Source organism: Sporothrix schenckii, assembly GCF_000961545.1.
Source record: "Sporothrix schenckii 1099-18 chromosome Unknown Cont44, whole genome shotgun sequence".
NCBI classification, from domain to species: domain Eukaryota; kingdom Fungi; phylum Ascomycota; class Sordariomycetes; order Ophiostomatales; family Ophiostomataceae; genus Sporothrix; species Sporothrix schenckii.
The window spans coordinates 270,209-298,150 of record NW_015971145.1 but is presented as its reverse complement, the minus strand read 5'-3'; the positions used below and the strand labels follow the sequence as shown (position 1 = coordinate 298,150).

The 27,942-nt window shown below is 54.1% G+C and overlaps 8 protein-coding genes across 8 annotated transcripts; 5 read left to right on the top strand and 3 right to left on the bottom strand.

Moving 5' to 3' along the window:
* Positions 1-135: 135 nt before the first annotated feature.
* SPSK_09745 (uncharacterized protein) lies at positions 136-904 on the bottom strand (the record flags this gene model as incomplete). Its single annotated transcript, XM_016736315.1, has 3 exons — positions 136-646; positions 705-768; positions 829-904. The coding sequence occupies 3 exons, from the start codon at positions 902-904 to the stop codon at positions 136-138; spliced, it is 651 nt and encodes a 216-aa protein (XP_016586819.1).
* A 2,269-nt stretch (positions 905-3,173) lies between these two features.
* On the top strand, positions 3,174-4,740 carry SPSK_09114 (uncharacterized protein; the record flags this gene model as incomplete). The annotated part of the gene is made up of 2 exons (XM_016735693.1): positions 3,174-3,648; positions 3,713-4,740. 2 exons carry the CDS (start codon positions 3,174-3,176, stop codon positions 4,738-4,740), a joined length of 1,503 nt encoding a protein of 500 aa, XP_016586818.1.
* Positions 4,741-5,314: 574 nt separating this feature from the next.
* On the top strand, positions 5,315-7,243 carry SPSK_08839 (uncharacterized protein; the record flags this gene model as incomplete). Its single annotated transcript, XM_016735425.1, has 1 exon — positions 5,315-7,243. One exon carries the CDS (start codon positions 5,315-5,317, stop codon positions 7,241-7,243), a length of 1,929 nt encoding a protein of 642 aa, XP_016586817.1.
* Positions 7,244-7,503: 260 nt separating this feature from the next.
* SPSK_08517 (uncharacterized protein) lies at positions 7,504-10,242 on the bottom strand (the record flags this gene model as incomplete). The annotated part of the gene is made up of 3 exons (XM_016735110.1): positions 7,504-9,550; positions 9,609-10,012; positions 10,081-10,242. 3 exons carry the CDS (start codon positions 10,240-10,242, stop codon positions 7,504-7,506), a joined length of 2,613 nt encoding a protein of 870 aa, XP_016586816.1.
* Positions 10,243-12,010: 1,768 nt separating this feature from the next.
* On the top strand, positions 12,011-12,599 carry SPSK_09878 (myosin regulatory light chain cdc4; the record flags this gene model as incomplete). The annotated part of the gene is made up of 2 exons (XM_016736445.1): positions 12,011-12,191; positions 12,307-12,599. 2 exons carry the CDS (start codon positions 12,011-12,013, stop codon positions 12,597-12,599), a joined length of 474 nt encoding a protein of 157 aa, XP_016586815.1.
* A 734-nt stretch (positions 12,600-13,333) lies between these two features.
* On the top strand, positions 13,334-16,020 carry SPSK_11006 (metallopeptidase MepB; the record flags this gene model as incomplete). The annotated part of the gene is made up of 2 exons (XM_016737227.1): positions 13,334-15,526; positions 15,607-16,020. The coding sequence occupies 2 exons, from the start codon at positions 13,334-13,336 to the stop codon at positions 16,018-16,020; spliced, it is 2,607 nt and encodes an 868-aa protein (XP_016586814.1).
* Positions 16,021-24,202: 8,182 nt separating this feature from the next.
* On the bottom strand, positions 24,203-24,457 carry SPSK_10168 (uncharacterized protein; the record flags this gene model as incomplete). Its single annotated transcript, XM_016736718.1, has 2 exons — positions 24,203-24,380; positions 24,408-24,457. 2 exons carry the CDS (start codon positions 24,455-24,457, stop codon positions 24,203-24,205), a joined length of 228 nt encoding a protein of 75 aa, XP_016586813.1.
* A 554-nt stretch (positions 24,458-25,011) lies between these two features.
* On the top strand, positions 25,012-27,699 carry SPSK_08532 (uncharacterized protein; the record flags this gene model as incomplete). The annotated part of the gene is made up of 1 exon (XM_016735125.1): positions 25,012-27,699. The coding sequence occupies one exon, from the start codon at positions 25,012-25,014 to the stop codon at positions 27,697-27,699; it is 2,688 nt and encodes an 895-aa protein (XP_016586812.1).
* Positions 27,700-27,942: the final 243 nt, after the last annotated feature.

Below are 27,942 nucleotides of genomic sequence, written 5' to 3'. Positions count from 1 at the left end.
CGTCTTGGACATTACAAAACAGCAACAGAAACGCCTCCGTCTTTTTCTTTACATCTCCAAACTGTAGACACTTTCGTCGGCCGTTAAAACAAGCAAAGGACAAAGGTCGGAAAACCCGAGGGGAAACGACTGCCCTCATGCCTTCTTCACCGTCACAATCGTTGTCCACTGCGCCGTAGGCGTCGCTTTGACGGGCTCCTTTTGCAGCGACAGCGCCTCGTCGGGAATCAGAGGACGCCCGTCGTTGTACAGCGTCGTCGCCCGGGCCGCTACCGGGGCCACGGCCGTCCGCTTGTTGTTGCCCGTGGCGGGCGCATCGGGCAGGATCGTGTACGTGGTGCCGCCAATGACCGTCAGCAAGGGAGGGCCACTGTTGCCATCACCGCCACCGCCGCCACCACCACCGCCGCCGGGCGAAGGCGGTGCTGGTGTCTGGGTCGACGTGTGGTGATGGGCGTAAATGGTGGTACTGGGCAGAAGGAACGTGTAGGACGTGGTGAGGGTGACGGGCGGTGCACCGCCGTTGCCCTGGTTGCCGCCAATCGTGATAATTGTCTGGACAGTATTTGTCTCGAGAGGGGAATCAGGAATGTTGCTGTCAAGCGGCTCGTCCACGCTTCCGGGCAGGCATTGGGAGTACCAGGGGCTGGCAAGGTTAGAGGACGGGCTCTTGAAAAGTAAAACAAAACTATTGTGATACTTACTTTCCAAAGCTACAGTAGTTGCCGGATGCACAAGCTGTCGGACCAGCATAGTTGGATCCGCCGCCTAGACAGTGTTAGTCTCTGATTGTAAACATGTTCTGCTTCGTTGATGGATTCGACCCACATTGACTCCAGACCGGGACGTCTGCGGCAACAGCAGATGCCACCAGCAACAGTTGGAGTAGTGATTGTGGCGCCATGAATGTGATTGTGTGTGTTTGTGACAATAAACTGGTTGCGAGAGTGACAGTTTCCGGTGAAGAGGGTGATTCGATGTCTACAGCTGTAATGTATGGATTGTGTCAATGGCAGCGACTTAGTGAAATATGATAAAAGGCAGAACAAGGGCTCCAACGCAAGAGCAGACGAGGGATATTTAACTGGGCATGGGCCATCTACAAAACGATTAGCTTGAGGTGCCGTTGACGTAGGCACTTTGGACTCTGCTCCGTTGTGCTGTCATATGTCTATGTGTTATTTGGTGACGGTATGACGGGCGGGACAGCAGATAAGAGGAAAAAGCAAGGACAAGGGCCGGACGCAAGGTGGAGGGGAAAAGTCAAACAGGCGGCAGGATATGACGGTATCCGAGATTGAGAAGAGGTTGAAGAAACAAATCCTTTCGTTTGGACTTGCCACGGTGGATCAAGAGGTTGAAGAATGACGGGTCCAAGACTGGGACAGAGTGTACGCACACCTTTTTGCCTCGACACCTGTTCCCGTTCTTCCGGCATCTGCCCATGCTATTCTTATTTCACAGTGTTCTGTCAAGCTGGATGATAAGCTGGGAGGTAAGAAGCGAGGGACATGCACCACACTCCGGGTAACAAGACTACCGCGCACTTTATTGTGCCATGCATCGGCAACAAGGCTTGTTTCGCCTGTTTTAGCTCATTTTATCAAGGTCATGTCGAGTGGCGTGGTGTGTAGATTGAAACCGAATAAATATTTACCCCGAAAAGGGTGCCCATCAAATTGACGAGGCACGCCAATCGTTCTGTCGAGGTCTAGACGCGGTGGACAGTAGGATGTAGCAGCAAGGTAAGTGAGTGCAGTCCAAAAATCGAATAGAAAACTGCATCAAGAAGCATGTATAAACAGACACAAATTCAGAGTCATGTTGGTGAGGCCAGACATATATTCATTCACAAAAAAATAAGAAAAGAAAAGAAAAAGACAACACTGCGCCCAAGTCCCCGGCAACTGGCTTCAGCTCGACGTACTGTTTCGTCGTTTCTCCCTGAAATACACCGATATGCGTCATTTTATAAAGTCAGGAGCTCTCTGCTCTCTGTTGTTTCTCCGTTGGGGCGTCCCGGTCGGCTGAAGTCCGTGTTGGTTTTTGCGTTTGGTGTGTTTAAAAATCTTGGCAACGGAGAGACTCGACTGCTAGGGGTGGCCGGGATAGAAATCCGGTATCGAGACAGGGGATGGGAAAAGGGTGAGAATAAAGACGCAAAGAAATGTTTTGGCTCTGGGTAAAGTGGTGGCTGCAAAAATAGAGTTGGGATGAAGGTGGTAAAAGGTAAAACACATGGCGTGCAGGCAGACAAAAATAAATTAATATCAGACAATACCACAATATCAGACGACAGCCTTGTTGCTGCGGCATCTTACATCTTACTTGTGGGAAGACGGGATAGCCTGCCAGGAACGCTCTTATCCAGTGCCGAGAGGAATCAGGGTGGACTTCAGGCTGACCATGTTTGTCGAAGATAATCTTTATTTGGCTGTCGACATAAATTGGGCCGATTTTGATTATTCCCCGACCCGTCATTCTGGGTGGCCACCCACTGGAGATCCATCGATTCGGCTGTCCCTGATTCCTTGTATCATAGAGCGGCAACGGCCTTCCAAGCGAAATGGATGCTACATGGTTGAGATGGGCCAGAAAGCATTTGCGGCGATGCTGAGTGACAGCACTCTAGTTTATGTCGCTGTGGTTTTCTTGACACAAGAGTTGTGTGCTACTGCTTTATTTTCATTTGTTTCTCTTAATATTTTTTTGTTAAAAAACTGTTTTTGGAACAAAACACAACAATCTTTTTGATTTTCTTCGAATATTTGAAACTTTGTGTTTTTTTTTAAAAAAAAAAAAATAAAAAAAAATAAAATAAAAGGGAATAACAAATAAATAACAGACCGTGGGCTATGATTTATTTCCCAACAAGGAAAAAATGTCCCCTCACAAATGTCCGCGTTTCTTCTCCCCTCACTGCTAGCACAAACGATGTTCACGGGTCATCTCACTGACACATCGGGTGTGCTTCTCAAAAAAGATACTGTGGATGGACTACGATGACTTATCTGCGGGGTCCGCCGACCACGGAAAGCCAACAAATGAGGAGAAAGACAGGGAGGGCGCGAGGGCACGATACCAAGATATCATCGCTTGTCACTTTGGTGTCGAGAGAGGCTGATTCCATTGCTGTTAATATTTTCGTTAGATGGGCAGTTGTCTCTGTTGACATGGATCTCACGCAACTCGCTGTCGATGCGGCCGCTGACATGAAGGGCCTGGTATCACTTTATTCAACCAATGCGGCGGCCACGGCCGTGGTTTTTCTCGTCTTGGCATATGTGGTATTGACATTTCACAAACGTATCGTGCGACCAACAAAACCAACCAAAACAACATCATCCTCACAGAAGTCGACAGCCGATCCAGACGGCCTTGCGTATTTCCTTCCTCCGTCGCGCCGCCAAGTGCTGCCACCACCCTTTGGCACAGTCGAGAAGGACAGTGTCAAAGAGGGCGAAGGTGGATTTGTCTCCCCTACCGGCATTCGTCTTTGCGAACTTCGGCGTCTCGTGGGCTCCTTTCCGGACTACGCGGTGCTCAGCGGCGTGCCCCACCCACAGCCATGCCCGGCCGGATTTACGCTAGAGACGGCCCGCTTCCGGCCGTTTCGACCATTTCGATGGCGATACCATCAACACATGGGTAGGCTGAGCTTAGACAGAATGATAATCTATGTGAATTACTGACACTGCCTGGCCTTGCCCAGCACTTATGAAACTGGACCCCGACAACTGGCTGGAGCTACAGCACAGCTACAAAGCGAGTCTGGCGGAACGGCGCGCCCTTTATGAGGCACACGGCGAAAAGATTTTGTTCTGCAGTACGCCCGGCGACGACAACGACAACGACAGCGTTGTGGATGCTCTGGCGTGCCGCGAGCTGCTGGAGATGGCGCTGCAGTTTGTCTGTCGGCGGTATCCGCATCTCTTTGCACTGGACGAGCAGGAAGGAGAGAAACAGACCGTTCGCGTGTTTGTCAACGAGGTGCTCGGCACAAAAGTCGTGCTGGATGACGGCGTCTATGGCCACCGTGCGCTCCAAGTCCTGCTCGATAACATTCCCGAAGACTTTGCCATTGTCACGCGCAGCGCAGACGACGGGCGCTACCGCCTGCGCGCGGCCAGTGTCTCCTCGTCCGTCGGCTGGTGCATCGGACAGCACCGCGGGCGGCCGCTGCAGGACATCCACGGCCGGGTGACGGACTATGCGACGAAAATGGCGCGCAGCATGGACCGCTACTTTGCCAAGCTGCCGACGGACCAGCCGATCCAGCGCGGATCGTGGACCATCGAAGAGGGGCGGCCGCTGTTTGTCGAGCACGAGGCCGACCGGCCAGGCCTTGGTTCGGAAGGCGATGGCGATGGCGATGGTGGACGCAGTGGACGGCTGCCCCTGCATCTCCGCTGCGACTGGCAGACGCTGCGCCGGCTGCCTCTGACGGGCGCGATTGTGTTCAATTTCAAGCCGGCGTTTACGCCCCTCACGGACCTGAGGAGTGAGCCGTACGTGCCGGCGCTGCTGCACCAGATCCTCGACCAGGGCGACCCGCGACTGGTGACGCCGGGCAAGTGCATGGAGCACACCCACAAGGAGGTGGTGTCTCTCCTGAAATCGTGGGCAGACGAGCAGGTCGCGTCAGGCGTGGTGCCGGCCGATTGGGAACCGCGAACATTGGACGAAAGTCCATTTTATCCTGGATGGGAGGCGGTGTGGCACGGGGCCCAGGGGTTTTGACAGCGCCGTGAAGAATCATACGTAAACGGGAGGGATATGGGGGACTATGGAGGACTATGGAGGGTGTATGTGCAGTTGTGCATTATGAATGGGCATCTCACGAAATAACAGCGAAACAGGACACAATTGAGAAGCAAAATAAGGTCCATGAAAAAGGATGAGATTCGGGCAGCAAAAACAAGCGAACGCGATTCTTCTACCCTTCACGGCATCCCTGTTAGTCTGTAATTGTAACCTTAAAAGTAGCTGTCTACATCGTTTCGTGGAAGCCTAAATCTTGAAACCAGAGACGCTGCATTGGTTGACGGATTCAAGCTATCACTGGGTAGGCTAATATGGTAGCTCCGGCTGTTATTGGCACAGCCCAGTAAGCTTTCCTCTACGGCGCGAGTGAGTACGATAAGAGTTACAATATCGTGTAGATAGCCCCAACTCCTCGACATCACCCCTCCATATGAATCGTAACATCGAGTTAAAGACGCGCCGTACTCCAAGTATCTTCCTTCCTCTCCCTTTTCTCATCTCGAGCCATCGCAAAGATACAGCTAACTGCAGAAGCGTGATAACAGGCGATATGGAACCTGATTTTGGGCCGCGCGCCCAGCCGCCGCTCCTGGCACACTTTCTTGGGGAGACTGCGCATACAGCTACAGCCGCCATAGATACGGCGGCCACCGACCCAACACACCCTTCCAACCGCTCACACCTCCCTCCGCCGGCATCGCCGGCCAACGAGCAGACAGACTCGTCCTTCTTTACACGCCTGCCGAGCGAAATCCGGCGCATGATTTATGTTGAGGTCTGGCGCACCTATGGCAGCGAAGGCTATGGCGACCAGGCGGGTGGGGCCAGTGGAGAGGACGACACGGGCGACAAGGACGACAAGGACGACAAGGACGACAAGGACGACAAGGACGACAAGGACGACAAGGACGACAAGGACGACAAGGACGACAAGGACGACATACGCTCGCACATTTCGGCGTCGGCGCGCGGCGGGCTGTCGCCGCATATTACGGCTGTCATGCTGCCGTCTGTGGCCTGGCTGAAGTCGCCTATACCGAGAATTGGGGGCCGAAACAGCAGTAGCAACAGCAACAGCAGGAGCTCCAGCCACAGCAGGGGCGATGGAGAACGCACGGGCGACACCCAGCAGCAACAGCAAGTACAACCTCCACAACCTCCTCAACCTCCACAACAACAACAGCCATCCCCGTGGACACGCCAGGTCAATGGCTTCACGTCGGCGCCGTGCTTTTTACACGTGGACAACGACGATGACGACGGCTACCACCACCGCCACCATGTCGACCACAGCGTCAATGGGCGGCGTGACAGCCTCCAAGGCTCCTCCACAGCACCGGCTCATTCGCCGCGACGCCCGCCGGAGGCCGACGACATCCGCCCACAGCGCCTGGCCGCCGCCCACCGCGCCGATCTCGATGCCGTCGCCGCCAACAACAGCATCTACGACCACTCCAACTCGGACTCGGCCACGCCTTCGTCCACGTGGCGCGCCCGCTGGAACAGTCCGTGGCTGGGGCACTGGGCCTGCGAGGAATACTACTCGGGGGCAGCCAAGTCATCGGCGAGCGAAAGCAACCCAGAGACGGCAGCCGCCTCCGCCTCGTTCTCCTCTTTGGCGACCACCCCACACAGCCACAGCCACCGCCGCCGCCGTCCGCCGTTGCGCCGCCCGTACCTGCCCGTCCTCTTGACGTGCCGCCGCGCCTATGTTGAGGGCATCGACCTGCTCTACAGCGCCCTCACTTTCCAGTTCACCGAGATGTCCACCGCCCAAGACTTCCTCGCACGCTGGCCCTGCGTGTCGTCGGTGCGGCTGGTCATGCACCTGTCCAATTCGCTGCTCGAGTTTTACCTGCGGCCGGACGATTCAGACCAGGCCATCATTACCGCCGCCGAAGCGCCCCCGGCACAAGATCTAGACCATTATAACCAGAACCACATCCACAATCACGTTCTAAACCACATCCACAACCACGACGCAGGCACCGGCGCCGTCACCATCAACGCCCGCAACAATGCCTGGCAGCGCCTGTGCGCTGGTTTCGCCGCCGACCGCCTCCCGAACCTGCGCCGGCTGCACGTCTGGGTCGAGGCCCACGATCTGCGCGGCTGGCCCAAGACGGCCGCCGAGACGCGCCTGTTTGCGCAGCTGCTGGACGCCGCGCGCAGCCAGCGGCGGCTGACCCCGGAGCGGTTCGTGCTGTACCTGCCGACACTGCCCCCCGTCGGCAGCAAAGAGCGGGAACTCAAAGGGTGTTATTTGGGGGAGGACGAGGATGGCGGCGACAACGACGACAACAACGGCGGCAAAGAAAAGGAGACACACGTCCTGCCGGCCCGTCTGCCCTGCACCATCGTACGCACCGAGCGGCCCGACTATTGGGATGTCCACATGCACATGCGCCCGGTCTATGTCAACCGGCGCATGTCCGTTGGCAGCCGCGTATCTGCGCTACGCCGCGCTGGTTTTCTCTAGAAACCGCGCATAACAGATCGCGGCAACGACGGGGGATTTGGTACACCTACAGAGATGGGAGAAAGAGAAAGGAGAAAGCACCGTGAAGATATGAAGATATGAAGATAGCAAAAAGCCACAATGAGATGCCATTATATGAGAATGAGAAAACCGAAGCGCAATATCCAGAAAGCAGAGACCGAGGACACATTTTTCCTCCCAAGCTTTGTAAACCTCACCCCAAAATGCAAACGCTGTACAGCATGTCCTATCCGTGTTTTCTACTCCTCCACCTCCAGTGACTCCAGCACGTGCATCGCCCGTGATCCTTGCTGCTCAAAGATGCTCACCATCGCCTCACACTCCTCCTTGAGCAGTCGCTCCGCCTGTCCCGCGTTGTGGAAGATAAACTCTTCCACCGTCATACCCTTCTCTGGCGTGCTCAGATCTGTGCCCTTCCGCAACAGGCTTTTCAGGATGTCGTCGCCGTTCTCCTTGTTGAGCCCAAAGATTGCATCCACATCGACCGCAGACCAGGAGATGGCGCTGCGCAGTCCACAACCTAGGATGTTGGCCCGCTTCGATGGCGATCCCGTACGCACGGGCGTCGACACGCCACCAGGCGTGACAGCGTTGGCCGCCGGAAGCGGCATCTGTATGGGAGCCAGTGCAACACGCTTGCCCTTGGCGCTCGTGGTCGCTGGCCGTGACGACGGAGGCTGGTTCTCGGCATCCGATGACTGCGGCGACTGCGACGGCGACAGCGTCGCCTGCTTGGCGAGCGCAACGGGCGACTGCTGCTTGCGAGGTGTGGCGGGTGCGGGGCTCTCTACACGCGCAGGCATCGAGACGAGCGCGGGTACTGGCACAGGAGTGATGCCTGCGTGGGACTCTCGCTTTTGTTGCGCCGGTTTGGACTGCGGCAAAGGAGGCAGGGCCTTATCCTTGTCCGTTTGCGACTTCTTTGCTGCTGTCGGAACGACTGTCTCCTTGTTCGAAACATTGCTGCTCTTGCGCTTTTTCGGCGCAGACTGTTCAGCAGACATGGCCACGGCAGGGATGGAGGGGGGTGGAATCGGCGTAATTTTGGTCGGGACCGTTGCTTGCAGCTGGGCCTGGATGGCTTGCTCAGCAGCGCTGGACCGTACTGAAGACGACGTAGACTCGGCTGATTTCTTTGGTGGCCGGCCACGGCCCCTTTTTGCTGGCGGCGCAGCTGCAGGCGGTGCTGGCTCTGGCTCTTCGACAGCCTCATGGACAACTGTGCCGCTGCTGCCAACACTCAGAAGGCTTTCCTCGTGCAGCTCGTCTGGCCCTTCCATCTGTTCAATATCGTGCAGAGACAGTCGTGGTTGCGTTGACTGCCGGGGAGGAAGGGACAATTTCTTCGACTTCGTTTTGCCGTTGGTCTTCGGCTTGGCCTCTGGAATACTACTGTATCCAGCTGTCGGTGGGTCCGGCTGCTGAACCTCTGGCTGAGGCTCCGGCTCGGGCTCCGGCTCCGGTTCTTTATCTTGCTGTGGTACTTCTGGTTCTGGTGCGGCGATTTCAATCTCTGGTTCGGGAGCAACCGAGGCTGCTTTCGCCTTCCGTATTTGCTTAGACGCCTTGCGTGTGCCCGTCTTCCGGCCCTTCTTAGGAACCTGGATTTCCTGCTCCTGTTCTTTCTCTAGTTGCTGTTGTAGCTGCTGGTCCATATCGACGTCCACCTCCATATCCTTCTCCAATGCGCGTAGCTCGGCATCAATGGCGGACTCGTCGGCCTCCCGTGGCATAGGATCAAACATGGCGTAGTCGTTCCTTTCGGCTTGCACCGCGTTGTTGCTCGCACGGACACGCGTAGCACGCTTTTTCTTGGGCGCCGGCGCCTCAGCTGCATCCGCGGCAGCCGAATCAATCTCGTCGCTTGTCCGCTTCTTACCCCGTGACGTTTTTGTGGGCACCGGTGGCTGGGGCTCAGCAGCAGCGGCTTCTTCCTCAGGAATAATAGTACTTTCAACCTCCGGCTCAGGCTCAGGTACCGGGACTGGTTCGTCCTTTTTAGTACGTGTCTTGCGGCCTTTAGCTGTCGTCGTGCCAGTTGCTGTCTTACGTGCCCGTGTGGTTTTCCGGCCGCCCTGGGTCACGACGGTGGTGGTTGTGAGGATGCTGTCGTCCGGGTCGGCCACGGACTGCGCGTCGGAAGTCACTGTGGCCACGGACTGGATGGAAAGACGCGTCGCCTTAGACGTTCTTGCCGACTTGCCGCGTGTTGTCTTTTTCGGTGCCGGGTTTGTGCTGATGAGTGTGAAAAACGGACAGTTGGGCGACCGTCTTTGATGCTCGTCCCTGTACAATCTGTTAGTGAACGTAAAGCAGTGGAGATAAAAGGAGAACAGGTACGAACATTGGCTTGTCGCTAGCCTCCCAGCCGTCGAGTGCGAGCTGGCAGTACGTGCACGTAGTGTTGTCATCCGACTCCAGTGTAGGCGTGTACTTCCATCCCGCCTCGGCGAGTTGTTTGGTCTTGCATTTCCAACCCTTTTTGCTCTCGTATGGCCACCGACCACCAAACGTGGACTTGCGGGCTTCCAGAAGGTATGGCAGACGCGGGTCTTCGTTGACAACGTCGCCCAGCTCGAGCTCTATGGCAGCGCAGATGGCCCAGCCACACGAGCCCGAATGCTTGAGGTGTTCTTGTAGCGGGTCATCGTCCTCCTCCCAGCCGTCGAGGTCTTTGTGGCAGAGAAAGCAGCGAACGTTATCGGGGTTGCTCGGTTGTGGGTTGAAGAAGAAACCAGCTCGCGCGAGCTAAGTAAAGATTAGCAAGAAGCAAACGACCGGGAAGTAGTGACGAGACGCAACGAGACTCAACTCACGTCAATGGGAGCCGGCGATTTGTGAGGCCACGTCAGGGCCTTGGGCGCTCTAGATCCAGCAGCGGTTGACGGCCTCCGCTTGGCGACGGGTTGCGGGCCTTGGAAAGAGGACAACCGTTTGTCAAAAATGAAATATTGCTCGTCGTAATCGGTCGCGTCCATCGCGATGGAGAGTGGCTGACGACAGCCGGGGGCGAGATGTCGAAAAAGATGTGATGCGGAGAGGAAGTGGAAAGATTAAGAAAACGCGCCGAGAAGGGAGGTTGTGATCGTGTCGGCTACAGCTTTTGCATGTTCATTGGGCCGAGTTGGTGTCCCGAAAAATCGTAGAGATGACTGGTGACAAGTTGAGAATAGAAATCTGTCAACGCGAGAGGTTGAAGCTGCTGGTGTTCAGGATGTGTCGACTTAGCGCAGCAAGCTTTAGCATGAGTACTAACTGTTGCAGGCATGACAGAACTGGCCTGTGATTGGCCCGTTCTGTCGCGTTTGTTTACATAGGTGCATAACCCCGATTTGGATTGCTCATGCTAGCATGCACAACTACCTCCCTTGACATGCACAATTTTAATGCCAGGTCGTTTCACAATTCCCGACTAATGCGACAAGTGTTTCCTATTTCCTCCATTCGAAATGAGAAACATCGCCTTCTTCTCACGCATTCTGATATATTTGGCTACCTTGATCTTGGACAAGAACGCGAACTGTTCATAAATGCAACTAAAGGGGTTACTTAATGATTGCGATGCGCGTACAACTAAACAGGCAAGAGCAGACCACGAGGTGATTGGAATAACGCGTCTATTCTCGTTTGATACTTGTGGAAAGTGCCACGAACACGGCTGAGGATGCCATCTACGTTTCCGTTGACCTCACGAAGCTGATGTGCACTGCTTGCCACTCTACTGGGTAGGCCAAATAGCTTCCCCATTACCTCTTTCAGAACTGCCATCTTCATATTGGCTGTGGCCGGACATGTGGATTGGTTGGCTCGGTTGGTTCTGATAAATAAAGTGGAGTCGTTGCCGTAGCAATGTTCACGGCTCGTGAGGGGTTCTGGTCACCGCTTGGATCAACGCACAGGGCACTGTATCGCCCAAGCAGACAGAGCAAGGTCTGGAACCGTCAGGGCGATGGCTAGGTTAAAGTGAGAGCGATCCTGCCCGTTTCAAGCCACCAACCAGTGTGTGCCTGTCCATTTCTGTTTCTGCCGCCTTCTGCTTTCCTTCTCCTTCCTCTTAAGCCGTCTATCTCCCTCTTCTCCTGTCTCCTCTGCCACATTCTTTTCAAAACATCACCAGATTTCCATTTTCGAATTTGCTTTGCACCAACGCATTTTACAATCACCCAAATTGACCGACCGCCAGACGCTCGGTAATACCCATTTTCTGTTCAGCTATCGAGCACTAGCAAATCAAAACAATGGTAAGTTGCACAAACGGACCTACAGGTGTTGCCCGTGTAAACAAGCGTGCGGTCTAGAAGAGCAGCACGACAAAAGGACCGGCAAAGGGACCACCGATCAATGCCACACGCCGAATCTCACACCAGGAACCGGGACTGCCCACGCCAAAAACGACGCCAAAATCGCACCAAACAGGCACGCCGAACCCTTGTGCACCGCTAGATGGGCTTCGGTCAGATGCTATTTGTGTACTAAAATCCCAGGGCTTTCGCTCCTCTCGGAACGTTTTTAGCGTGGGCGGTGACTCCAGTTCCAGGGCAGGCGTTTGGTGCTTTGTAGTGTTTTTGCGTGCTGTCGGCGTGGAGACGGCTGTCAACAAATTGCGCCCTCCTTTTCTGCGAACTTTCCATCGCCACGAGCCATCGCTACCTCTTTGACTCCTGCATCGTCGTTGCTCTTATTCATATTCGCACTTTTTTTTCTGCACACACGCACACACAATCCACAATACGCAACGCTTTCGCCATGGCTTCTAACCAGTTCGATGCGCAGGCTTCCACCAACTACAAGGAGGCGTTCTCCCTGTTCGACAAGCGCGGCAATGGTCGTGTCGCTCTCGATAGCCTCGGCGACCTGCTGCGCGCTTGCGGCCAGAACCCGACGCTGAGTGAGGTGCGCGACCTCGAGAAGAACGTCGGCGGCGACTGTGAGTAGCTTCCTGGTTCTGGTTGGGCTGTTTGCCCCTGAGACGACAGGAGACGGAGTGCTCTCCCAAGGAGCGCGGGGGATGCACGCGAGGCATACGAAACTAACGATTGCAGTCGATTTCGAAACTTTCCAGCGCATCCTGAACCGTCCCGGCGGCTTCCGCGACCCCGGTGAACCCGAGGAGTACTGTCGCGGTTTCCAAGTTTTCGACAAGGACATGACCGGCTACATTGGCGTCGGCCAGCTCAAGTACATCCTGACGAACCTCGGCGAGAAGATGACTGACGAGGAGGTTGACGAGCTGCTGAAGGCTGTCGACACGAGTTCAGGACAGGTCAACTATACGGGTATGTCGGAGATTTACCAAACTTTCGCAGACCCATGGACGCATTGGGAGCTGAATTGATCCCCCCGCAAATCCTACCTTGCTATATGCTAACGTCTTTGCAGACCTTGTCCGGACAATTCTTGCCAACTAGATAGGCTGGAACCGCGTCTAGTGATGTCTATTGGGTGGTGTCGGCATGAAACAGGGAGTGTGGAAGTTTTGAAGACAAAGGGTGCCGTGTTAAACATTTGGGGATGCCGCAGAATGTGGACCTAGCCCATACGGACATGTTGTTCCATCATCGCCGGACTTGGATTAGGTGGCCGCCGTCTACGAGGACGACGCCCTGAAGGGATTGCTTTTGCGTACATAAATATAACTTGGGAGCATGGGCTGCACCGGCGTTGATTTGCTTAGGTCGATGCGTTGAATATATTTGGATTTTATGCTACTTTCCGTTTGCTTCCTATCAGTTTGTCTCCTTTTCGCTGTCATCAACACTTTTCCGGGCAAGGACACATGTCAGCGTTTTTTAGCCGCTGCCGTGTGTCGTCGGATATCCTGCATCCGCTCTGTGTCTCGCATCCGTCACCTCGTTGTGATCCAATTGTCGTGTTCGTTTAAGCCGCAACGTTTGTTTTAAAGCGACGGTCGTGTCACAGCAGTTGCTTGCGAGGCGCACTTGCTATTCAATTTTTTCGATGCACAGGCATTTCACGGACGGCACCTGCCAACGGAGCATTCCACTATCCCCACATTGCGCTAAAGCGGCAGCTACGCCCCTCACCTGCAGCTGCAGTCGCAGTCGTCTTATGCACCTCTGCTCTCTTCTCTCCTTTCCCCTCCCCACGTCCTGTCTGCTTCTCCCTGCCTTTCCACTTCCTCTCCGACTTTTACGCATCTATCCAACTCTGCATCACCCATCTGTGAGCTGCCTGATCGTTAGCCCACCCTGCACAGGTCCTAACGAAAGCACCTTCACGCTGGATTCCTACACCCCCGTGCGTTCTTATCGCAGTCCACGCTCCTCACCGAGGCCACAATCTCGTCGCCTGCCGCCACAAAGCAAGCGAAGCTCGAGTCGCTTCTGTTCCGCGGCCGCCATCGTTGTTCTCGTTCTCTGTGTCATCTACATCGCTACGCTGGCCACCCGCGTGCTTCCCCGGCTCTCTCTCGCCGTCTTTCGCGGTTCGACCCGGCCTCAGATCCCGTTTTTGACACAGCTCAAGGACCAACTACACAACTACCCATCGCCCGCGTCACAACTCTACTTTTCGTCGTCAAGCCCGACTGTAGCGACCTACCAGCCCATCTTTACGAATCCTTCGATTGAAAGCATGGCCGACAAGTACAAGAACCCACCCCAGGCCCCGCCTACCTTCACGGGAACCAAGGAGAGCATTCTGGCCGACGCCAAGGCCATCTGCGATCGCACCCGTGCCATGCTCGACAAGGTCGTTGCTGACGTGCCGCCTGTGGCCGACGACAGCAAGACCACCTTCGACACGGTTTTTGGTCCCCAGGTTGAAGACGAGAACGGCGTCTCTCTCTCCGCCCACATTCTTGGGTTCTACCAGTATGTGTCGGCAGACAGTGAGCTGCGTGACGCCAGCACAGAGGCTACGCGCCTGATGGATGAGTTTGGCATCGAATGCAACATGCGCGAGGACGTCTTCAAGGTCGTCGACGCCACTGTGCAAACCTACGGCGGTGTAGATGCCCTGGAATCGACCGGTGGCAAGGTGGGAGGTGCGGTCACGCCGCTCAATCCGGAGAGCGCTCGCCTTCTTGTCCGTGAGCACAAGGGCTACATCAAGAATGGCCTGGGTCTCCCTGCGGGTCCCGAGCGCGACCGCTTCAAGGAGATCAAGAAGCGCCTGAGCCAGATCCAAATCAATTTCCAGAAGAACCTCAACGAGGAGAACGGCGGTATCTGGTTTACACGCGAGGAGCTCGACGGCGTGCCGGCCGACTTGATTGACGGCCTCGACAAAGGTGAGGACGGAAGCGACAACGCCGGCAAGGTCCGCCTGTCGTTCAAGTACCCCGACTTGTTCCCTGCTCTCAAGTTTGCAAAGAACCCGGACACCCGCCGGCGTATTTTTATCGACAACGAAAACAAGTGCAACGGCAACGCTGCACTGTTCCGCGAAGCCGTACTGCTGCGCGACGAGGCCGCCCGCATGCTCGGCTACCCGAACCATGCGGCCCTGCGCCTCGAGGACAAGATGGCCAAGGACGTCAAGACGGTTGATGACTTCCTAGGCGATCTGCGCAACCGTCTGGCTGCTGGAGGTGTCAAGGAGATTGACCACCTGCTTGCTCTCAAGAAAGCTGACACGACTGAGCTGGGTCTGCCATTCGATGGCAACTACTACCTCTGGGACCACCGCTACTACGACCGCCTCATGATCGAGAAAGAGTTTAGCATTGACGAAAACGAGATCGCCGAGTACTTCCCGCTGCGTGCGACTGTTGCTGGTATGCTTGAGATCTTCGAGGAGCTGTTCGGCTTCGTTTTTGTCGAGCTCGGTCCTGAAGAGCGCGCCCGGATCAGTCCTACCGGCCGCGCGGAGGACATTGTGTGGCACGAGGACGTCATTGTCTTCAGCGTCTGGGACGACAAGTCGGAGGGCGAGGGCTTTGTCGGTTACCTGTATCTGGATCTGCACCCGCGCCAGGGAAAGTATGGCCACGCCGCCAACTTCAACATGCAACCCGGCTTCAAGCAGACCAACGGCACCCGCCGGTACCCAGCCACGGCGCTTGTGTGCAACTTCAGCAAGCCGACGCCCACGAAGCCGTCGCTGCTCAAGCACGACGAAGTTGTCACACTGTTCCACGAGCTGGGCCACGGCATCCACGATCTGGCCGGCCGCACGGAGTTCTCGCGCTTCCATGGCACGTCAACTGTGCGTGACTTTGTCGAGGCGCCGAGCCAGATGCTCGAGAACTGGTGCTGGAGCCCGCCGCAGATAAGGCCCTTAGCAGCCACTACGAGTCGGGTAAGCCTATCCCGGACGCTCTCGTTGAGAAGCTTGTGGCGACCAAGCATGTCAATGACGCCCTTTTCAACCTGCGCCAGCTGCACTTTGGCATGTTCGACATGATGGTGCACGCGCCCGAGTCGCACGCGGCCCTCGAGGCCCTCGAGATTAGCAGCGTGTATAACGACTTGCGCGCCCAGATTTCAGGCATCAAAGGGCCCGAGGCCCAGGGCGAGCCGAGCACCTGGGGCAACGGCCAGGCATGCTTTGGCCACCTGATCGGCGGCTACGACGCGGGCTACTACGGCTACCTGTACTCCCAGGTGTACTCGACGGACATGTTCTATACAGTGTTCAAGGCCAACCCGATGAACGGCACCGAGGGTCGGCGGTATCGGCACACCGTGCTGGAGCGGGGTGGGTCGCAAGACGAGATGAAGACGCTGGAGCAGTTCTTGGGCCGCAAGCCTAACGGCGACGCCTTTTACAAGGACTTGGGTATTACAGCATGACTAGACGAGTGGTCGTCAAAGCTGTAAGCTCACAGAGGGTTTTGCCTCAAGGCAATTTGAAACGAAGTTGCGCAATATTATTCACTTGAGTAGCTTGGCTGTTAGATTCAATGAAATTTGCCTCTCTCCAAAGATTTCCCAAGAGTGCAGTGGTGTGATCGTACATACTTGACTGCTTTGTTCGATATCAATGCCTGTCATTGTTGTTGGGACTACCTATTACCCCTCAACTCGTATTTATTTCCAGATTTGGCATATGTGTCGTCAGATATTCTTGTTTATCGACAGTCAAGCATCATCTTCACTTCGTATCTACGTTGCAAGCGGGCGTCATACAGCGTTGGAAATATAAAAAAACTCTTCAAATTGCCAAAATGGAAAGCCACCGGCGGTCATGAAGTAATGACAACTCCTCTCAACTGGTACTCGACGCCGAATGTGTGCCCAACCTAGTAAGACTGTCTCTGGCCAACCAGTGACGCAACCATTTAGGGGCGAACAAACTGTAAGTGCCGTATAACGTCCATCTCTCGGAAAGCTGTCGCTGTAGTTCGGCCAGTCTTGACAACGGGCGTCACGTATATATTCGCAGCTAAGTTCAGTAAACAGTAGAAGACGACTAGAAGTCACGGCGACTGAACAAGAGGACTTCGAGTGGGAAGCAAAGAATTTTTTTTACCTAAATATAAAAACTATTAAAAATCATGCGATGACATTGGTGCAGACGACGTCAAGCATCCAGTCATCGTTGTAGCTTTCATCTCGCTCGTTGCCGAGGTGGTGTGAGAATGGGTCGCTATAAGGCGGGCGCACCTATACACGGTTCGCGCACTGTCCTAAAATGTGCCCCATCTGAGACACCTTAGACTTGCACTGTGTTGTCTTGGCAGTCTCACCTTGCTGCTTTGCAAACTCGTATATGATTCTTCGACGACCAGAGTTTTACTTTCCTAAAGTATTGCTCTTAAATTTCAACTCTTAGTTTCAGACTTCCTGGGACTCGCAGACAACAGTCACTTATAATCACGAAGACGTCAATTCTAGACTTTAAATATTGACAAGAATCGCCGCAGTTTTTTATCATAATAATAATTATATGGACCAGGCCTTCTCTCATTCCAAGACTTCCTTGGCCATCCTGTACCCTGACTGAGATGGGTCGATGCTATACTCTAGCCCGGGGATTTCTCGGGCTGGATGACGCGGGCCGAAAAGAAAAGTCTACCCAGGCGTGATGCTTAAAATGTGCAACATAAGACTCGTCCTCAGTTGACCATTGGCGCCTGTCTGCTCCCCACCTATAGCTGTTATTTGTTGGTTGCAATACCTGCGTCGGTTCGTGTCCTCTCGCTCTCTCCTTCTTTCGTTCTCTTGCAGCCGATATAATAGCAGTTACCTAACTCGAGACAAATTAAAATTATGTGCTTTGCCAAATCATCACGGATGTTTCTCTCGCGGCCTCGTTGCATGCACTGAATTTCGTATTTGCTTTCCCGGACCATTGTTCGAGCATCAAGAGCGTCCGGCAGGTTTTGACCGGTCACTTTGGTTTTTGTGACCCGCATATCCACGAAGGTGGCACACCGCGGATGCTTCCCCGTCCACTCGGACGCTTCGACGTCAACGAGATGGCAACCACCTCCATCTTCGTCTTGCACGGGCCCACCGTCTGTTTCCTTACAGCTTTGCACAAATAGTACGTATAAGAATGCTGCGAATTTGATGTCTTGCCAAGACGTGTGGAGATGCAAACCTGCAAAATAGGCAAGGTGGCAACTCGGCAACTTGCAAAACAACGGGACACCAGGACAACAGCGACCTCAATGTAGCTCGGCGAGGCCGACCATGATGCGTTACCATATATGATCAGTAGGAAGCGTGAGACGCTGGGCTCCTGTGTTTTGTTTTGTTTTGTTTTGTTTTCGTGTGTGTGTGTGTCAGTGTAGCATTCCTTTATCATCGCCAAGGGGGGAGACTCAATCTTTGCCAAAGTACCGTACAGTAACACAGGGAGTGTAAGTTGACCAAAGTAACAGAATGGTCAACGATGCAAATTGAAAGCGCTGAGGAACGGATGAAGCAGGTTGCATAGTCTGCTGTGGAATAAGGAGAGAGAGTGTGAGTGAATGGGCTGGGCTTCATTCCGGAGAGAATTGGAAGTGAGTGGGCATGTGGAAGAGGGACTCCGCGTGATTCTTGGCCTTTCTGCCGGTATCGCACGGTCTTTCGTATTGCTAAACCGGTACTGGCAGATTATATTATGTTTTTGTATTGGTAATACCAATTTTGAACCGCTGACGGAGGTTGCCATCTGCTCTGCCTACTCTACTCTTTGATGTGTAATTATATATTGCTTCTCGCCTTCGGTAATCTCCTCCCCGAGCGTGCTTTCACAACACACAAGTGGTGATTTTCTCCGTGTCACTGGGGAAATCGATGGAATAGTTCGCACCCTGGTGTGCTAGTCCATTTTTGTCTATTGTCCGTTTGCAGCACTTTTCTGCGGAGACGGAGCACAAAGCACCGTTGGCTCTACGAATCTGGGGCCAAAGTCTTTTTTAACCTTTAATTTTATTATTTTTGTCGATCGTGAAGTCGCGGCACGCTGTGGAACCGAGGATCAGCAAAACCGTTGACAAGGCTGGAGCCAGGCGTCTGACAAAAAGCCGCGCGAAGCCGCGTTATGTATCTTTGAAAAAAGAAAGACTTGTGCAGCGGGCTTCAACATTCTTTGTTCCTGTTGTTCACCAGCCACTGGGTGTTGATCTTGGCTCGCCGTCTCTGTCCTCGCAAGGTCTGCTTGAATTGGATTAGCCTTCAGTAAAGTCCTGTTGTGGGCCATAAGAAAATTACAGGGCACTTGATGCGCAACGGGCAACGGTCCTTTGTAAATAGGCCGTTTCCCAACTCGTGCAAGGCTCGGCCTTCGAGCTTCTTGCGCCGTCCCGTGGTGAGAGGCATCATATTGCTCGCGAGACATCCAGTCGAAGCTATACAATGCACGTGTTAGTACGTCGTCCTCCGTACGACAAATCAAACTAGAAGTAGACCGAGTAAACAAAGAAAGGCAATAGCGTCAAACGAAAAGTACGAAGTGCATGACTGGACACCTGCCAGTTATGGCCAGTCGACCACTGCCGATACTATGTGGCCAAGCTTTGCCCAGCTTGCCCAGCCCCAAGCCTTCACATGCATAGCTTTCACAGTCTACAAAGTATATGTCGTCCGTCCATTTGTCGCTTAAACGCATACTGAATTGACGATCGCCCATCCCCACTCACTCCTGCCGTTTGTGGTTCTTGGAAGGCTCCACCTCCCCACACAGAAACAACGACATGTCCGTGCGGTAAAAAATGAAAGGGAGGAGCAACATGCGGTGCAACTTGACCTGCGCACGGTGTTACTTTTGGCATTGCCGGTGAACATAGTTTTCATGTATTGTTTTGTGTGACCCTAGGGTTGTATCTTCCGTAAATTGAAGGCTCATCTGCGAGTTCAAATTAGTACATCGTTTTTCGAAAAGCCCACGATAAAACAATAAAATAAGCAAAATGTGGGAGCTCCATCGCCGGCGGCAAATTCATGCGACGGCAATTATCTTGTCAACAGTGTGAATAGCTGTAGTGTGAATAGTGTAAAATCTGAGCTCGGTCCAGAAAAGCAAGAAAACGGCGATTGCCCTACCGGGGCTAGGGCTGCTAGTGTGCAGACCGACCTCTCGGGCGTGCCGAAACCAAGGAAACAAGGATACAGAGGGCGTCGTGGTAGGGTGGCAGGTTGGTTAACCCCTTTGTGAGCGAAGACAATGCACAGCAAGATAGAAAGATAAAGCGGAGAGGACACGGAGCGTAAACATCAATTAGCAACAATTGCTGTCGGGGCAGGCTGTGGAATTGAAACCCGGTTTGCGGGATGGCAATGGTCTAGACTCTTCTCTTATGTATGGTAGTTGACAGCGACATGGGTCGTTGGACATTGACAGCTTGACAACGGCATCCGAATTCCCAGCTTCTGTTATATTGTTCGTGGCTATGACACATAGGTTGCCCACCATCGCAATCGATCCGCACTGTTCTGTATCGAATACTATTCGTTTTCGATCGGATCTGATCTGAGGTGTGATAGAGTGAAAAAAGGGAAAAGTGAGGTAAAATGTGGCTACATCTCCCTTGGCTGAACAACTCCAATGGTGCATAGGCGCAACTCGATCTTGCGCTAGCATCGGTTGGGCTGCTGTCGTGGTCTCCAAGTAGTCCTGATCAACACCACTCGTCGTAGAGGAGTCGCTGTATTTCGTACAACGACGTCGTATGCGGGTAAGAATCTAGATCCACCATCCATACGACACCTTGATTTCCGATGCAGAGCGATCCAGTTCCATCTACCGGCGTCTTGTTCTGATTTCTTTTTCTTTTCGTCTCTCTTCGCTTACCGTCCCAATGGCAAGGCAAAAGAACCAGTAGGATAAAGAACGTTTTTTTCCGCAATGTTCGTTTCCCTGTCACCTTGTCTCCCCTTCTCCTCCTCATCCCCTGCTTCTCGCCTCTACTCTTCTTAACATCTCCGCATCCCCATCCCCTCAACGACTTCCTTGCACCAGGCCGTCCCAAGATCAAGGAAGCGGGAGGCCTAAATTAGCACAGCTGAGTAGATGAGGGCGCGGCCGGCCCCCCCCCCCCCTGCCTCTGCAATTTTGTTGCCGCGGCCGCCTAATATCTCACCCAGCGCAACGAGCTCGCAAAGTGCCCCCTTTTTTGTTGAATTTCTCTGTAGCTTGGATTCATCGCCATGGACCAACGCACGCTAAGGCCCGCTAGCATTGGCCTTAGGGTGAGTATCCGGTGGATTCCCATCGCGGACGCCGTAACTCACAAACCTTATAAAGCTACGTTGGTCTACGAATAAATACCACCATACTTCCTAGGCTCGCTAGGGTCGTATGGACTGAACGATCCCGAGAAACTGCGCGGCTGTCGCTGTCTGCACTTCTTGGCCTCCGGATGTCGCTTTTGGAGATGAAAATGCCAAGGTTGAGTACGACACGAGCTTGATGTTAGTACAGCAGACTGTTATTGATCATAGTGCTTTCAATCAGCTGAACGAAGTATGAGCAAAACAAAGGCATTGCCTTGTCCAACATCAAAACGTAACAAAACCCGATATCGTTCAATGGCAACTGTATGCACGACGTACACTTGGTGCTAAACACCCTAGTGTCGATCGTCTCGAGACGATGATCTGCTCCTCAAAGGTTTCTTGCGTCTTGCGGCCGTCGTTGATGTTGTTGTTATTGTTGTCCGGACTGTGTTGACGTAAAACAAGAAACGCAACAAATTTAACAACAGCCACATAATATCAAGACTCAAAGACAGCTGTTTACGTTGCTATTTACCGATGGCGGATACCCGAATATCGGCTAAGGCGATAAAAATGGAAAATGTACGAATGCAACTGTTTGGGAGCGACGGTTGAAAACTACGAGTACACGGGAAAAAAAAAGAAAAGAAAACAAAAGAAAAGAAAACAGAAGAAAAGAAACGGCAATCACCCAAATCTCGAGTGTAAATGCTCAGTTGCCGGAGGCAGTCTTTGGAGCACAGCGTGGGTCGGAGGATGTACTACGACTTACAAAGTATCTGCGTTTGCTCAAAGCTGTCACTCTAGAGCACACTTGTATTGGCACACAGCCCTGCTTTCCTTGGCCAACCCCCTGTCTAGAGCATCGACTCGATATCAGCTGAATTATGCAAGCCAAATGATGCCCTGGGTTCCACCCCCCTTTTTCGGCGAGGAAACTCTCGGCGTGGTGGGGGTGCAAGTCGTTTTGTTTTGCAGATTGGGAGAGTGAGAATAAGGCGACGAAAAACAGTAAAAAGAAAGCAACTATCGTCCTAAGTATATCGTAGCCATTCAATTGGCGGCAAACATTGACAAACATTGGAAACCCTGATGCACATGCTGCGGCTCAAAGTGACTTTCTAAAAGGAACACGCCAGCAGCCAAAGAGGAGACGATCAAAAAATGGACCAATAATGAAATATGGGCTGTGCAAGCAGCAAAGAAACCAAACAAACAAAAAACCGTTGGCGCTAAACTACAAAGTAACGCCTTTTCGTTCTTGGCCGTCGCCGCCGCCCATCTCTTTGATTCTTGCACCCCACCGTAGACAAAATCAAACACGCACCGTACGACCGGCAACTGCCTTGAAAGTAAAACGCCATTCAGGGTTGCTTTGTGTATGGTATGCGCTTTTTTTTTTTTCTGTCGGCCGATTGGGCTCTGACCCCTGGGAACTACTGTTAAGGCTTATTCACCAATTCTCCCAGCAAGACGCCAAAGAACCAAGGGACCACAAGGTCCCTTTCCTTCCGTTTTCCTTCCAGGTAACTGCCCCTGGTCTGTGCCTTATCAGCATACCAGCAACTCGGTATGTCTTCTGAGCTTTGACGCCGACGGGCTTCTTCGGCATCCTACTCTAGTTTGTACCCGAGCATTCGGCGCAGCCTTACGTGCCCTGTCGTAGGTATTTTTACTTTGCACATGCTTTTCCAGCCGGTAAACTTTACACAGAGGAAGCATTTTACTGGTGTGCAAATAGGAAAGCCTTGGTGCACGAATGTTGCGTATCGCCCTTTTGTTTTGTCTGTTCGTTTAGTGTAGAACGAGGACAAGACAGCGGTTGTGTAGAAGGTAAACAACCAAAAATAAACAATCCAGACACAATAGAATGATAAAACAACACATACTTTATACGTGGTCCGAGTCAGGTGCATTTGTTGCCTGTATTGCAGGTGGCATCATGCGATGTATCACAAATATATGGCAACCTCTAGAGCCTACACTACTGAGAACAATACGGCATACAACCTCACAAGCCAGCTATACCCCTTTCGTCTCGTTCAAGGCTCAGCTTTGATTAATTCCAGACTCTCACCCTTGCTGTGAATCCCTGGACGGCGTGGGGTCCAAGAAATATAGTGTGGTTAGCCAAAAGAGCTGCTGAGGCCGTGTCGGTATCTTTCCTTTACCTTTCGTTTTTGTTTTAGTTCATTGTCCTTTGCCTCCTTCGTTCTGCAGGACCGGCCTCTTAGTCTAGACAACTCCACCCGCCAAGAGGCCCACGTCCTCTGGTATGAAGATAACGGAGACTGGAGAGTACTGAGTATGAGTTTACGGAGCACACGCCCCCATTTCCAATTCCTTAACTTCGGAGAAAGGGAGTGTGTCGTATGTTTATTCGGGACTAGAGGAGGAGACTCTCGTTGGCTCTGTTCACTATTCACTGTTCACCGTTCACTGTTCATATTTCGGTCTCTCTTTGACCTAGCTCCCACCGCCACAACCATTCAACATACATCCTTGTCCCCACCACCATAAATATGTGCTCCTATCCATCCTTGTATTGACACGTGCGACAGAGTATAGTCTCTTTAGCTGGTCAAAACCTGTATTTTCGGTCATTATTTACCAATTGTCGTTCTTTTAGGTTTTCCTGCTCCAGGTTTTTTCTTTCTTTTCTTTTTTTCATATCTGCTCTCTTTCCAGGTTTTACCATCTTATAGTTCTTTTTTGTTTTCTTTCATACAACCTCAAACACTCTCAACCAACGTCACCAGCGGCGTTCTCGTCCTCGCCCAGACCTCGCCCAGACTTTGCCCCCGCCTTTGCTCTAACCTGTCTATCTACGTACCTTCTAATTAGGTTCCTGAGCGCGCCAAGACAAGACGACACTCCCCTGGCTGTGTCTCGAGACTTTGTCCTGAGACCCTTGTTTATGGAAATTCCCTACACGCCCCCCAGATTCAACGTAGCCGCAATTACAACGACATAAGCACACAAGCACATCGACGACTAGCACTGGACGATCAACGTCACCCGGCACACCTCAAGACCTCGAGACCGTGGGACCTCGTGCTTCCTTAGCTGGATTCCCCACTGCGGTCGTGAACACACGGTCACCCGGTGTTGCTTTTGCGGCTCTCCTCGACCATCGCCAATGCCCCCCGCTGCTCTGCAGTCTCGCCTCGGTGTTGGTCAATCTCCGTCTCGGTCTTCACCACTGCCTTTGTCTTCATCTTCTTCCCCGACTTTGGCCGCGCCTTTGACTCATCATGTCACCATCTGCCGCGACCAAATATCTCCGAACTTGATTTGGGTGTGTCTTCCGGCTGCCTAGACCACCTTAGACCACACTGTCGGATCGACTAGGTCCTGGTTTTGGCCTTGATGCAAGCACGCTTCGTCGATCCGTCAGCCCTCGCAACGTCTCGTCTCTTATGGCCTGGACACCGCCGACGTACATCGACATAGCAGCGTGTAAGAGTGTTGCTATCGTCGAGCGTCGAAACCGCATTCCTGTGCTAGCTCGTATTTGACTCTTGACTTACTCTTTCCAGCAACCCTCCCCCTCCCTCCAGTCCTCCTTCCACGTCTGCATTGGGATACTTTTTCTATATCATCACCACTTCCGCCCTCGCTAACCATCCCCGGCCACTCTACTTTTCCACGTCCCCTTGTTCGTTTTTCAACCTCGCATCATCTGCTTCATCTGTGGCATTACATCGTACTTTTTGCTTATTCGACCTTTTGCTTTCCTTTCTCCGTGACATCCCATTTATCCCTTTGACCTCTTCCCCAACCATTTTCATATTTGCCTCACATTTTTCACTCACGATTTGGGATCTTGCCGTTAGGCTTGGCCATACTGGACTTTTCTCTTCGTTCTCTCCTTGTTACTTTGTTAAAAGCGACAAAAGTCCCCCAAAATTCCCACAGTCCCCCCAGCTCCCTCCGTCCTTTTTATCCCTCGTCGTCCTTCCTTGTTTTATATTTTTATTTTATTATATATTTTTCTCATCTGCATCTCACCATCTTGAATGGACTCTACGACGAAAGGACTGTAGATGACACACACACGGGCAGAGGGATATCGAACTTTGTGAACCACGATTTATAATATTGGCACCTTGCACCTCTCTCACCAATCTCTCCATGTCGTCTGGACAGATGACGCCAGAGAGCCGCAACGGCCGGCCACATCATGGCCACGGCCATGCCAATGGCACGGCCGCCAGCGGCACCACCAGCACCACCAACAGCAAGAACACCCGGCGGCCGCAGCAGGAGTGGGCCCAGATCAACGACTGGGAGGTGCATCGCGAGCGCATCACGGAGCTGTACCGCGACCAGGGCCTCCACCTCAAGCAGGTGCAGAAGATTATGGCCGAGCAGTACCAGTTTTATGCGAGCCAGCGCATGTACAAGACGCGCATCAGCAAGTGGGCGATTGACAAGAACTTGAAGGCAGCGGACGTGGCGGCGCTGCTGCAGCTACAGCAGCAGCGGGCGGCGCAGGGCAAGAAATCACGGTTCACGATCCGCGGACGGGAGATTGACTTTGCACGGGTGGACCAATACCTGAAGCGGGACCCGACGCTGCTGAAGCGGTCGCAGGAGGCCAGCAAGAACGGAAACGGCGACGACCTGTTGGGGGACCTGCTGCCGGGCCACATGGAGGCGGCCGGCATCACATGCCGGACCCCGTCGCCGACACCGCCGCCGTCGCCATCGCCGCCGATGCACACCCATGCACAGTACGCTCCCTATGCCCCGTATGCCCCGGCGCAACACGGCCATGGACAGCAGCACCAAAATGTGTACGGGCATGGCGGCCCTGGTGGCCATGGCGGCCCAGGCCACCCGCTGCCACATCACTCGTACGGTCACCCGCACTACCAGAATCATCACTTTGGCTCGCTGGCGTCGTCGACGGTGCCAATCGTGCCGTCACACACACCCATGCCGGTCATGGGCGTAACAACGGCGGGCTCGGCGTTTCCAACGCTAACGTCGCTGTCGTCTGCGTCCTTCTCGACGACGCAAAGCCAAGGAACCACAGCGTCCACGATGTCGACCATGTCGACCATACCATCCATTAGCCTGCCGACGTCGACCGTACCGTACTTGCCAATGGCATCGACGCAATCAGCAAACGCCTTCGACCAGCAGCAGCAGCAGCAGCAGCGTTCGCTTTCAACCAGCTATGACAGCCGCCGCAGCAGCTTGGCCCACCCGCCGCCGCCGCTTTTGACGTCTGTGTCGGTGCCGCAGAGCAGCGTGCCGAGCGTTGTCTCGCCGCCGTACGCGTCTCCCGTGTCGACCGTCCAGGACGAGCTGGCCCGGCTGACACGCGAGTATGTCGTGCAGGCGCTCCAGCACGGCAAGTGGGTGCAGAAGACGGGTGGCGTGTTTGTGTCGACCAAGATGGAGGCGGCACACGACCAAGAGACGGCCGCCGACCGACTGGCGGCCTGGGGCCGCGAGATGCGCGCGGGCCGGCGTCTGATCGCCGACGGCGTGCTGGACAAGGGCTTCGAGAGCGTCAACCGCACAATGGACAGCCTGCGGCAGCACCTGCAGGACGAAGACCCGTCGCTGCTGTTTTATCTGCTGTACAGCACGGCCTTTGGCGTGCAGTGCTCGCTGGACCCGCCCCGGGCGCACGGCATGGCACGTGACAGCACGGCGGCGCTGCGACAGGTCGGCGTGGCCCTCGGCAGCCACGTGCGCTCGCTGACGCACATTGTGCTCGGCGAGACGCACCCCGTGTCCCGCATGATGCGTCTGCTGGTCGCCCGCGACGGCCAGCTGCGGTCACCCGCGCACGCGGCGGCGCTGCCTGTGCCCCTTGCCGTGATGCGCGATCTGCTGGCCGAGCGTGACCCCGTGGGCGTCCACCCGGCGGCCGCGCCGCAGTGCCAGCGGCTGGCCCACCTGCTCAGGCTCGATCCTGCTTCCAAGGCAACACCCGCAACGGACGCCGAGCGCGATGAGCTGACGGAACGGCTGCAGGGCGCACGGAACATGCACACAAAGCTGCAGTTTTACAGTACATACATGACGTTCTTGTCGGAGCTGGTGCAGCAGCAGTACCATCCAGAGGAGCGTGAGTCGACTGTAGCCCCAGCTGCCGGCTTGTCTGGCTTGCCGAGCGTGTCTGGCGTGTCTGGCGTGTCTGGCATGTCTGGCTTCTCTGGTTTGTCCGGATTGTCTGGCTTGTCCACACTGACTCCGACGTATTCGGCGGCCTCGGACAGCGGCACAACGCCCGAGAGTGCCTATACCACGGCGTCGACCACGACGGCAGCCTACAGACATCTCCCCAATGTCAATGTTCACCAGCAGCAGAGAAAGCCTTCCGTTGTGCACGCGTCCCACTCTCGTTCCCCACTGTCGGCCACGTCCGTGTCGGCGGCTTCGTCGCTCGCCAACTCGCCGTCATCGCACGCTGTTGCAGTCCCCATGCCTGCCATGTCCATGTCGGGCGTCTCGGTCTCGTCGGCTCTCATGCCGCAGACGCCGGCTATTTCGACGCCGCGAACTATGGTCACAGGCGCAGTCCAGCACAGTTACGGTCAGGGCCACGCCCACAACCAACATGGTGACAGCCAGCACGGCAACGGCCAGCAACGTCACTCCCCTTACACGGTGCAATCGCATGCATCGGCCTACCCGCCCGTCCCCGTCCCCTCGACGTTCCACACGCACGCGCCCGCACAAACCAACACACACAACGGGAGCAACCCGGCGGCAATGATGACGGCCGGCGGTTTGCACAATCCCGGGTCGATGTCGATGACGTGGGAGCTGGGTGATGCGGCGAATATGAACTTGATGTAGAAGGTGGGGAGTGTGGTAAGGGGCGCGAGATAAGACAAGAGGCTTTTTCTACTGGGTTCCATAGCGTTTTGAATTGGGGACATTCTGAATTGAGCGGGAAAACGGAGTATTAGATAGGACGATACGGTGATTGGAAACAAGGATGGGATTATGGGGACATGTGGACATGCGTTAGGATTTGTTTGTAAGTACGGTATTTTCTCTATAGCGCTCAGAATTCTATTTCCATCATAGGCTACTGAT